Raw genomic sequence first — 12666 nt, 5'->3', positions numbered from 1 at the left:
TGGCAGCTGCAACAATATTACAGCTGGAATAAAAGTTATGCCTTTTTTCTTTGCGTATGCATTTGGGCGGTTTTATGCAAATCTTCCCACACAGTGACTTAGACGTGTGGGGGCGTGTTTGAATGAGCCGTTTTAGGAAGGTGTGGCTGAGTCTTAACCTTTATAAAGAATATCTTTTTAGGTTGAGACTTTAATCTTTGCGACTTTACAGATCTTATATATGCACAAACAGCTTGTAACACTCAAAAGACAAAGGAAAACATGAAATCGCATCAAATGACCCCTTTAAAGTAAGAGTACAATGTAAAACATGCATGTACACAATATGTGCATTGAATTTAAATGTAAGTACATAGTAGTTAAGGCCACCTAATATCAATTGGGACCAAAGTTTTTCATTTATTTTCCATTTTATTAGCACTTGAGGCACAGGAATGACACACTTTATCTTTAAGTTGCATTTAACCATTTATTTAAAATCGTAAATATTTTTGGTCATTGTGTTTGTGTATATGTAGTTGATAGTGTGTTGTCAGTAGAGCTCTTCCTGTGGTGTCCAGCAGTAATCTGCGGGATGGTTGAGGATTTCATTTCATGTCAGTATTGTGTATGTCGATGCTTTCTGACAGTATCCTAAGGCGCTCAGAGGTGGGCCTACAGTCTGGCCCAGCAGGAATCAGTCTCTCACTGACAAACAGGACTTTAGATTGAAAAATGTGACACATCCTTTTTCTTTTGAGCTTGTGTGTGTGTGTGTGTGTTTACAGTCCTGCTGGTTTCTGTGCACAGTTGTTGTGTGGATTTATTTATTTATTTTTTGGTCTCTCAGGCCAGGTTTGACAGTTATGTGTTTTTGTTTTATGAACTCATACTGTACATGCTGCGTGTATTGACCGCGAGTACAATGTATAGGTGCATTTACAAACAATTTTTCCTCCGTGTCACAGTAAAGCCCAGTAAAGAGTACACTAGGGGCTCTGTTGTGATGGTGGACGAGATGATAAATTCGAGCCCTCCGCATTATCGGTTCCCCGAGGCCGGTCTCAGGGTCATGATCACCAACCACTTTGGGCCCAAGACACGTCTGCGCATGGCAAGCCGACTTATCATTAATGAGGTGAGAAAATACACCAGCTGAGTGAACAGTAATATTTTCTTCTTTTGGTCCATGCAATGTAAATTGAGTTCAATGTTGTTTTGAACCCTGTTGAGTTCTATTTATATGGACAAAACCACATCCCCCTTCACAACCTACAGCAGGGGGCCAATGCACTGCAGAGTTTAGCTCCAGCCCTGATCAAACTCGCCTACCTGTGGTTTTTCTAATGATCCTGAAGACACTGATTAGCATGTTCAGGTGTGTTTGATTAGGGTTACAGCTAAACTCTGCAGGAAAGTGGATCTTATGGGCCACATTTGAGGGTCCCTGACCTAGAGTATCTAAAGAACTTCTTGATGTAGGGCCGTTTAAAATCTTAATTTTTTCCAAAATTTCTGTATTATTATTATTATTATTATTATTTTTTTTTTTTTCCAAATTCCATTTTTCCATTCTCATTTTTCTGGACTCATTTTTTTTAGGCTCTCTTCTAATGGTTACATTTAAAAATCTTAATTTTAAAATTTTAATTTTATTTTTAATTAAATTTTTTTTTTTTTTCTCAAGTTCGTTTTTAACCAGATTAAGTATTTTACATTTTATTTATCTGAATTCCATTTTAATAGTTTCAATAAATTTTAATAATCAGAAAGCATCTCCAATTAATTGATTTATATCTTTGATTTTGTGAAATTTCTTTTTTTTTTTTTTTTTGGTAAATAAATTCTAATAAATCATTTTCCTTGTAAATGTTAAATAATAATAATAAAAAATAATAATAAAATAATAATAATAATAATAATAAAAAACTACTGTCAAAATTTCTTCAAATTAAACCAAACTTTTAATTTTACGGGTTGCTGTGAAGACCTATAAGTTTCTGTTTGCATATGATATGACAATAGTTTTTCTCAAATGAAACCATAAAATGCTCATGAAGGGACTCTCAGAGCAGTTCTAGAGATTGTTTTTGTTCATGTACTTGCCTATTGAGGTGGCAGAGGCTGAAAACACTGAGCATCAAACATGCTTTCAGTATGTGTGTAGTAAACGAAACCGCACGTCTGCGCCATTCATTCACACAGAGACACGCAGAACATGCAGGATTCCTGTTTAAATAGTATTTTTGCAGCTTAATATTCACAGACACTAGTCCACATCACATTTTGATGTACTGACCTACTATTAATTTATTGCAAAATTTGGTTTATCCGTGTTATACAATGAATTCCCTTTTTATGACTGGATTCCGTGGTAATCATAGGGCCCTACTGATAGATAAAATTTGAATCCCCATCTTACTGTTGCATTTTCAAATATCATCTTTTGCTTGAAAAATGTCACAATACAGAAGTTAAATGGGTTGTGAATGCAGATTCATGTTGAATTCATCAGATTAGAGTTGCAGATGTGTCCAGCTATTTTACAAGTCTCTTCAAATGCGGCTCATCCGTTCAGAATTCCGCGTCTGCTCTATCCGGTTTATAATAGAGCATATTTAACACTGGGAATCCAGAGACTGGATTATAAGCCAGAGTTCAGAAGAGCTTATGGGCCAGTCTTTGTTGGCTAACTCAGCACTGTGGACTTCTCACGTCAGGTAGCCCAGTTCTGGGTGTGAGGCTGATTAAACTGTTTCTATAAATATCCACATGCTGGCGTTCAAAGAATTGCGTTAGAAATTCAAACCCCTGCTACAAAGACTGCTGTGGAATTTGATAGAGACATGTCAGCTAGTTAAGAAAGAGAAATGAAGCTGGGCATAGTGTTAAACTGTTCATAGATATATAGTACTTTGACACAAAAGATTGTCAGTCTAGTATAACATTTTAAGCGATAGTACACCCAAAAATGAAAAATTATTTACTCACTCTCATGTAATTTCTAACTTGTCATACTAATGGAGACAAACTCAAATTAGCTTCATAGAAAAAGCGTTGTGAGGAATCGGATAAGAATGAATTATGTGTTAAGCGTTTTTTGCTCTGTGGCCTTGTGCATGCAGCAGCAGCGGCTGGTGAAGATGGCCAATGGGGTGGATGCAGTGTTGGTGGCTGATAAGAAAGCTGACACCTTGGAAAATGGCAACGTAGCGGAGGACAAACTCGCTGAGGAGCCGGAGAGTGAGATGTCATCTCCCTTCAGCTTGCCTGGTGAGGCGGTTTCACTTTTTCACACATTAACACATTGGCTCTTTAACCACATGTAGTGACCACATCAGTGGCATCTGAAATCATAGTATACTATATCTGCACACACAGTTCTTATGCTGTGTCCTAACTAGTAAGGTCCCTGTGATAGCAGAAAAACTGGGATTTATAGACCTGGAAAACTTTAATTAAAACATAGTAAATTTATAACTTTCTACATGGGGTATCATGCAAACAATGAACAACTGGTATCTTAGCATTTATTAATCTAGTGTTTTTTTTTGTTTGTTTGTTTGTTGGTTTTTTATTAGTAAATCTCAATGTACTATTGTTTATTAATTAAAATGCCCCTATTATGTACAATAGGTATACATGCATGCAAGGTCAAACAATGCTTATATTTTCTCAAAATATGCATTTGATATCACCTTATTTTCTAGTGATTTTCTAGACAATTTGTTTGAAACAGTTCAAAGATTCAGCCTCTCTAAATCCCTCCTTTCTGTGAGCCTACTCTGCTCTGATTGGTCAGATGGCCCAGTCTGTTGTGATTGGTGTACTGTGTACAGCACGTGTCAGAAGTGATACGCCTGTTTCGTATTTTGAACGCTCAATATAAAATATAGATATCTATTATTTTATGATAGTTGGAGGTTGTGATTCAGTGGAGCCAGCTGGTCCAAATAAACTGAATACCGAGACATCTTTCAAGATCAAGCGTTTTGTGAATCCCACATTGAACTCCCAGAGACTAGTGAAGAAGTCATCAGTAAAATGACGTGATTGACGGCGGGTCAACGTAAAACATGAGTGGGCATTATGCAAATGTGTCACAACAAGTGTTGCCAACGATTCTTTCTTTTGGGAGACAAAACATGAGTGGGCATTATGCAAATGTGTCACTTATAAAAAAAAAAAGAAGTGTTGATTGGAGAAAATAAAATGGAAAGTAAGTAATGGAAATGGTTATATTTAAAAACATTTGTGTGTTTGTATGTCGTATTCAAATACATGCTTTTCTTTCTATTTTGGGCAGACAACCGTTTTTAACATTGATGATAATAAGAAATGTTTCTTGAGAACCAAATATAACTGTTAGTTGACGAGGAAAGGCCTTGGGCCAGAAAAAACGGGGGGTGGAATTTTGATAAGCTGTCTGACAAGGGCTGGGCTAGGGCCTGAGCGTCTCAGGCCAGGGCCGGGCTAGGGCATATACATGAGGCCCGTGCTGGGCTCTAATGAACATTTATCCCAATACTTCAGTTATTATTTAATGTTTGCAACACAGAAATGTAGCACCGTGTATCCTGCTTGTGAAGCTTGTTTAAACATAAAGCTTAACTAACATGACCAAAGCTCTCTGGATCAGCAGATGTGGGAAAGCAGGCGGATTGCGATTTCAAATGTTTTATAGACATGGCGAAAGCATCATCATATAGTAATAAGATTGCGTGTGTTAGAATCAAGATCGCAAACTTTTAATGAATAATCTATATGAGTCTGTGTATTTTTGTATGTCATAATTTGTACCAGACCTCAAAAGTTACCCGGGCCCAGGCCCGGATGCCCCCGCTTCCGCGATCCATGGGTGCGGTCACTTGCTCTTAAAATACTACATTTTCGGTCATACAGATAAAAGTAATACATCTTTTGAATCTGTAAAGACTCTATGTGCACTTACAATAACAACGAAACGTTGTGCTTTTGTAAAATAGTTCAAGCAAACAGGGTGCGTTTTTGGGTGTCTTGCTCTTTGTAAACTTGTGCGCGAAATTTCGAAACTTGTGTATATTTGCCTTACAAAAAGAAAAATATATCTATAGAGAGTGAAATGTCTACTTTAAAATGAACAAATTCAGATAGTAAATAAATATTCTCAGATTATGTAATCTGTATGAAACATGCATACAGGCCCATCACTACTGCGGAGATGACAAGTCAGTCACTGACTTCATCTCTTAAACTGGAAAAAAAGAAAGCACTAGTTTATCAATAAATTGATTAAAACGCAATCTCCTTGCTGTTTTCCCAGACACATTCGTAATTGTTATATCTGCCGGTGTACTGTGGCAAGCTTTTTTGTGTGTGCTTTTGAGTGCTTATTAGGCTATGTAGGCAATTAAAGGCTCATTATTAATATTTATATGGTTTATTAATAAATGTGCGACTAATAGACGAATAATACTTAAAACAAATGCCCATAAAAATCTTTAGTCAAGGGCAGCCCTAATTTCTAAAGATTGTTGTTTTTTTGTTTTTTTTTTTTTTTTTTTTTTTTTTAATTTTCAATCTGGTTGGTAACCACATTAATAAATTACGAATATGTTAAAATAGAAATCTATTTTAAATTGTAATAATATTTTACAATATTACTGATTTATTGTATTTTTGATCACATAAATGGAGCCTTGGTAAACACAAAAATTTAAAAAGGGAAAAAACTAAGTCTTGGAAATGTTGAATTTTAATCTGTTTTTGTCAGTTTTGAGTAAAATAAGTTCTGCTTACAGTGAAATCACCCTGGTGACATTCACAGTATATTTTATTTTATTTTATTTTTAGGTTATAGCTTTAATATTTTGCATTGCATGGCCATTTCTCATGTGTTTTCTTGTGAGCTGGGCTTTCTTCTGAGCTTTGTGCTGTACTGCCCATCTGGTAAATTCCTAAGTCACTGTAAATACAAGGATTGGATGGTCAAATGAGTGCCATTAACAGAAGCTTTTTTTGTTCAGTGGAGGCTTAACTGCTGACCTACTATGTCATATGACTGTAGGGGGCGCTATGGACAAAGTGAAGTTTTTCATTTCCTGGCCCATTTTGGTGTTGCTGTACTTCACCATACCCAACTGTGCCAAGCCACGGTGGGAGCGCTTCTTCATGCTCTCCTTCTTCCTCTCTACATTGTGGATAGCCATCTTCTCCTACTTCATGGTGTGGATGGTGAGTCTGTTTCTTTGTGTATTTAAGCCCCCCCCCCCCCTTTTATTCAATTTAATTTAGTATTTAAATACAATGATTAATAATGAATTGTGTTAATACAACACTTAAAATCTTGAGTCTTAACTGTGACTGCCATAGTAAATTTTGTAAAATCTTTTTATTTTTTCCTCAAGTTTTCTTGGACCCTCGCAGCCCCTGCGACAGCAGTTTGAAATCATCATTGTTTTGACACTATATCTTTGAATTTTGGTTTATTTTAGGTCAATCTGCTTGCAGGCCTGTTACATCACTATTCCTATAAGCATTTCATTGAGCCTCATTCATGTGGGTTGCTGTGTGCAGGTCACAATCGTTGGATACACACTTGGAATCCCAGACGTCATTATGGGTATAACTTTCCTGGCTGCGGGCACCAGTGTTCCCGACTGCATAGCGAGTCTCATTGTCGCACGGCAAGGTAGAGCTTTCCTTCGTTTAATTTTCTTGGTTTTTCTACCTTTGCTTATCTTTCATCCACGTTGAGCTGACATTCCAGCTTTGGCTTTGTGTCTGTGTGCTCAGGCCTGGGGGACATGGCTGTCTCCAACACGATTGGCAGTAACGTCTTTGATATCCTGGTTGGACTCGGCGTTCCCTGGGGCATCCAGACAATGGCTGTCAACTACGGCTCTGTGGTATCTGTCTTTGTCACTCCTCAAACATACACGCACGCACAATTCCACAAAGACCATAAAATTATTATCTTTTGTTTTCTTTTTGTGTGTGTGTCCTATTTAGGTTAAAATCAACAGTAGAGGATTGGTTTACTCCGTTGTTCTGCTGCTGGGTTCGGTGGCTTTAACTGTGAGTAAATGCAAAGAACAGTTTGTATACACCACATGGCCAAAAGTGCTATATATGGATGCCCCTTTTTAGTTTTAATTACATCTTAGTAAATATGAGCAAAGGTGGCTGTGAAAATATATGTGCACTGTTTATCCTTTTGATCTTTCATTCAAAACATTCACAATCTCATTATAAAATCAATGTTTTCTCTAGTTCACGTCGTGACCACATTGGCACCCAATTATTGCAACATCCTTTTCCCAAGAGAACAGCTCTGAGTTTTCTCCTATAATGCCTGATGAGTTTGGAAAACACCTGGCAAGAGATTAGAGAGCATTCCTGCATACAGAATCTCTCTGGATCCTTCTCTCTGCTGCTTCTCTTGAGTTCATCCCACTCATTCTCTATAGAGTTCAGGTCAGGGAACTGGGAAGGCCGTGGCAGAAGTTCATTTTGTGCTTAGTGACATGTTTTTGTGTGGATTATAATGTTTTTTTTTTTTTTTTTTTTTGGATCATTGTCCTGATGGAAGATCCAGAGGGAGTCAAATTTAGATACTGTTGTGTTGTTTTTTGTTTTTTTTTTTAATCTGTTGGTATTTGATAGAATCCATGATGCCATGTATGGCCATTCTACAGAATCGGTCCAGATTCAGAGTTGGAAATGCTTTGAAAAAATGAAAAAATTTTCCAAAATATTTGTATGTATGCAAGGTACACATTTCTAGTAACTGTGCAGGTAATTCTCATATTGTATTTTGAGAAAGTTTTGGAGTATTTGTCCTCTCCCCAAATTTGGTGACACATTTTGGTGACAAATTTGTCACTACTGAAACACAGTAATAATAATTTAATTAGATTATATTGACCTATTAAGATTTAGCTTGCATATAGATTGTATTTTTATTTTATTTTTTTATTTTTATTTTTTGCTATTTTAGTCAAAATCTTTCAACAACTTTTAAAAACGTTTTTAACAATATTTCAAGTGTAATTTATGAGATTTGTTGTATTTTTAATCCAATTTTTCTTTGTAAAAGCCAAAAAGTTGATCAAACTGATTTTAAAGTTAAGGATTCATTAGTTTGAATATGCACTGAACTCTATCATAACATCTTAGTTGATAATTCAGTATACTTTATTTTTGACAAAACATCCCATGGTGTGGTAGTGAATGCACATTTTTGGTAGTGACAGTAATGCTTTGCTAGAGACCACATCACATTATACAATTTTAACTCTCATGGTAAAACACTACTAAAACGTACTGAAATACAAAAATCACATAACTTATAAATTTTGTTTCTTTCCCTCAAAAAGAGGATTACGTATTCCGTTTTGTCACTACCGAAACAACGATGACTTGTTTTGGTAGTGACAATTCTATGGGATAACACCCAAAAAACAGATGTCACTACTAAAACTTCACTTAATGTTTCGGTAGTGACAATTTTAGATACTTTTGACGCTAGATCAAAGATGCTAATCAACACATGGTTAGCTAGCAGAGTTCTGAACAGTTGTACACATATAAAAACAAAATGTTAAAGAGTAACACCCAAAAAAGTGTGGATAATTGCAGAAAAAAGGTATTCAGTAGTGACATTCCTTAAAGGTACACAGATTTTTCAGACTTTTGAACACATTTACCTCAAAATGGTGAGAACTATCTACTATGAGAAGAGGGGAAACAGGAATATTGATCATAAATTTAAAAATCCATCTCGGGCAATTGACTAAAACATACACTGTTTCGGTAGTGACATGAAAAATGTGTATATTTATTTATTTATTTATTTATTTATTTATAAAAGTACCCAATAAATGATGATTTTATGTATGTTAGGCTTACGGATATTTTAAATATTATTGTGGGTTTCAGTAGATAATAGAAGGATCTTAATAAACACCTAAGATTTAAATACTTAAATGCTTTTTAAGTGTGTTTTTGGTTGTGGGACAGCAGTTTGCACCAATTTTGTAGAATGGCCGTATCTGAACAAGATGTCCAGGACCTTTGGCAGAAAAATAGACCCACAACATTAAAGACCCAGCAGTATATTTAACCGTGGGTATGGGGTACTTTTTATCCCTGTTTGTACTAAACCAAAGTAGTGTGTTTGCTGCCAAAAAGCTTTTTTTTCCCCACCTGACCATCGAAGCCAGTCCCTTTTGAAGTTTCAGTTGTGTCTGACATCTAAATAGGCTGGAGTTTGTTTCAGATGAGCGAGGAGGATTTTTCTTGAAACCCTACTGAACAACATGTGATGTAGGGGCTGTTTGATGGGGGTTTTTTTTTCTAGGATTTCTGACCCCAAGACTCAACTAATCTCTGCAATTCTCCAGCCCTGGTCCTTGGGGAGTCTTTGGCCACTCAAACTCTCCTCGTCACTGTGCGTTATTGCAACTTTTTAATTATTACCCTGATGGTGGAAATGGGGATTTTCAAAGCTTTAGCTGTTTTGTTACAGCCACTTTGTTTTGTCAGAGCTATATTTTTTGGTTTTACTCCTTATGATGGATGATTAAGGGAATTTGGCCTTTGTGTTCCTCATATTGGACTGGACAATTTCATGCTCCTAGTTGTCCTGGTGTGCTAAAAAAAAAGGTAAATATCAACGGGATTGTTAATGTACTTCAGAGATATTTCACTCATAAGAATTTCTAGGGGTGCCAATAATTGTGGCCAACATGCATTGTAGTAAAACATTTTTCATAATGAGATTTTACTTCGATGAAAGGTTAGAATTTTGTGGATTTTTTTGAATGAAAGATCAGAAAGATAAACAATACAGATTTATTTTCACAGCCGCCTTTGCACATATTTACCAAGGGTGCTGAGATTAGTGGAGGTCACTGTGTGTGTGTGTGTGTATGTATGTATGTATGTATGTATGTGTATATATATAGTGACCATGTGTCCATAGAGTGTATATAAATTGATTTTCTTTAGGTTCTTACTAATAATTTAGTTTGTCCACCTTCAGGTTTTGGGGATCCACGTGAACAAGTGGAGGTTGGACTTTAAGCTGGGCGTGTACGTGCTTGTTCTGTATGCCATCTTCCTGTGCTTTTCCATCATGATTGAATACAATGTCTTCACTTTTGTCAACCTGCCCATGTGCCAAGAGGGTGTCTAGGCTCGAAGATTTCCATGGGCTTTGAACCAAAATACCTCCGAGATAAACCTGCAACCAAAATTACCAATGATTCTGCTGTTTCCTCTCTGTTTGATCTCCCAACCGAGTCGCTACTGTTAAAAAAAACACTGTCTCCTGCTGCACATTCGCACCACTGTGGCTCAGATGGAAGAACTGGATTTCCCAGAAGACCTTGACTCGCAACTTTCTCCATCGATTCCAGGAAATAAAATTCTCCTTGGCAGCTCTTTATAACTGAATATTCTTCCACTTCTGAACCTTGGACAATCACAATGCAGCCCGTAAACGTCTTGTTCAGAGCAGAAGGACTGAAACTGTAAACCTGCATCACAAACTACACACAAACACAGCAATGACAAAGAATGCTGCTCATTCCTGTATGCATTAGCAATCAACATTTTCTAAATTCCGTCTTCCCTTGAGACACCGTATGACATGAAACATGAACATAATGCACTTTATATGTGGCATAAAACATCGAGATCTTAATTTATTTCCTCCGGTATGGAAAAATGAAAGTACGTCCTTGATGTGGCGCAATAAAAAGATGGAACTGACATGGAACGACTGCCCTCGGGCAACAAAGCGATTCTCGCAGCTCGTTAACCACACAAGAAAACTATTGAAATAAGACGCACAGCAGACGTGAAGCATTTTCTGTATGGATCACGCGGCGGGGAGTGAGATGTTATGAAATCCTTATGAGCTGGACCGTATATTTCCTGCTGAGAGCTTCCGGCAGGTGCCCGTCTGAGAGGTCAGCGAGTGGAAACAAGCTCTAAAATTAGACCCGATTTGGTTTTCCCTTTATTATTCCAGACCTGCATTAACCAGTGAATGGAACCAATCATAAAGCACACATCAAAAGCTGCTCCTCACCTCTCGTTCAGACCAGAGCAGATGACCCTCAGGACCGCTCTTTGCTGTTTCGCTGTGTGGACGATGAGACTCACAACTGTGGCTGCTTTGATATTTCAAACGCATACTGATGACATCACAAACAGAGATCCTGGATTTTGCAAACGTGCTACAAAACAAATTTTTTTGTTTATATGTAAATATAACATCACTGATCCTGTTTGAACCAGTGCTTCCTTACAGATGTTGGGAGGTGAGGGTGAATTTACATATGTGACCGAAACGGCCACTTTTTCTTTATTTCCAATGCACCCTGACCTCTCTCTCTGGATATTTATTACCGTGTGTCTGTAATGCATGATTTGACACGAAGAAGCCATTTATAAAGCAGGGCAAAAGCTTCGAGCTCACATCAATGTTCCTACAAGGATGAATCTCAAGAAAATATGCCCAGGTCATATTTCATCACAAAATCAAAAGAAAAATAAATATTGTGCAAGTAAATGATGTTCTAGGACCTTTTGCAGTTTTTCTGCATTGCAACATTTGTTTACATGAAAGTTGATCACATTTTCAAACCTGGATTCTCATTGCTGTAATACATGTAGACTTTATACTGTAATATGAGCATACTGTAATAATTATACAAGCATAAATTAAAAAGTCACCATATAAATACTACTATAATTTATAAATGTTTAAAATAATTTAGATGTAATTTTAAAAAAAAAAAGTGTTCTGGTAATGGTATTTCTTGCATTCATTATAGGAATTACATTTTCGCGGTAAAGGAAATGTTTTGATTGTTTGTATTAACTGTCATTTGTATAAATTTTCAGTACAGCGTTGTGGAAATGTTTTTTTTTTTTTTTTTTTTTGGCAGTAGTGAAAATTACAGTAATGAGAATGGAGGTGTACATTTAAATTATATTTTTGTGTGTGTGTTCTAGTAATGATTTTTTTCATTAGTTATAGGAATTAAATGTTTACGCAGTAAAGGAAATTACGTTTTGATTGTACGTTAAATTTAATAATTTTTTGAAATACGGTAATGAGTTTTTCATTGTAGTATTGAGAATTTTGTTCATTGCAGTAATGAAAATAACCATAACTGTAAATTTAAATGCTCTTCTGGTAATGTTTTTTTGCATTAGTTACAAGAAATACATTTTTATACAGTAAAAGAAAATACATTTTGATTGATGTTAAATGTAATTTTTTTTCTTTCTCCTTATCATAATGAGTGTTTTTCATTGTGGTAATGAGTTTTTTTTTTTTTTTTTTTTTTTTTTTAAACATTATTATTATTATTATTATTATTATTATTATTATTATTATTGCAGTAATGAAAATTACAGTAATGACAATTGAGGTGTAAATTTAAATGCTTTTTTTGTGTCCTGGTAATGATTTATTTTTTTATTATTATTATTATTATCATCTTTATTTTAATTTTTTGGATTATAGTAATGACATTTTACGCAGTAAAGAAAATTCCATTTTGATTGTTAAATTTAAACGTGCATTACGACAATGAGTTTTTTTTCCATTGTGGTTATGAGAATTTTTTTTCATTGAAATGAATTACGGTAATCAGAATTAAGGTGTAAATGTGAATGCTTTTTTGTGTT

At 35.7% G+C, this 12666-nt stretch overlaps 1 protein-coding gene across 4 annotated transcripts in view; it reads left to right on the top strand.

Moving 5' to 3' along the window:
* slc24a4a (solute carrier family 24 member 4a) overlaps window positions 1–12252 on the top strand; it is a 47120-nt gene extending 34868 nt beyond the window's left edge. For 3 of the 4 annotated variants that reach the window (XM_051133974.1, XM_051133973.1, XM_051133971.1), the window contains exons 12-18: window positions 948–1117; window positions 3105–3252; window positions 6026–6192; window positions 6535–6649; window positions 6754–6866; window positions 6970–7035; window positions 10004–12252. In XM_051133974.1, the coding sequence (XP_050989931.1) occupies window positions 948–1117; window positions 3105–3252; window positions 6026–6192; window positions 6535–6649; window positions 6754–6866; window positions 6970–7035; window positions 10004–10156 (932 nt within the window). In that variant the 3' untranslated portion in view covers window positions 10157–12252. The remainder of the gene's footprint in view (window positions 1–947; window positions 1118–3104; window positions 3253–6025; window positions 6193–6534; window positions 6650–6753; window positions 6867–6969; window positions 7036–10003) is intronic. The other variant, XM_051133972.1, reaches the window with a different exon arrangement.
* The last annotated feature ends 414 nt before the right edge of the window (window positions 12253–12666 follow it).

This window comes from Labeo rohita, chromosome 17 (genome assembly GCF_022985175.1).
Source record: "Labeo rohita strain BAU-BD-2019 chromosome 17, IGBB_LRoh.1.0, whole genome shotgun sequence".
NCBI classification, from domain to species: Eukaryota; Metazoa; Chordata; class Actinopteri; order Cypriniformes; family Cyprinidae; genus Labeo; species Labeo rohita.
This window is presented reverse-complemented; position numbering and strand designations above follow the sequence as displayed.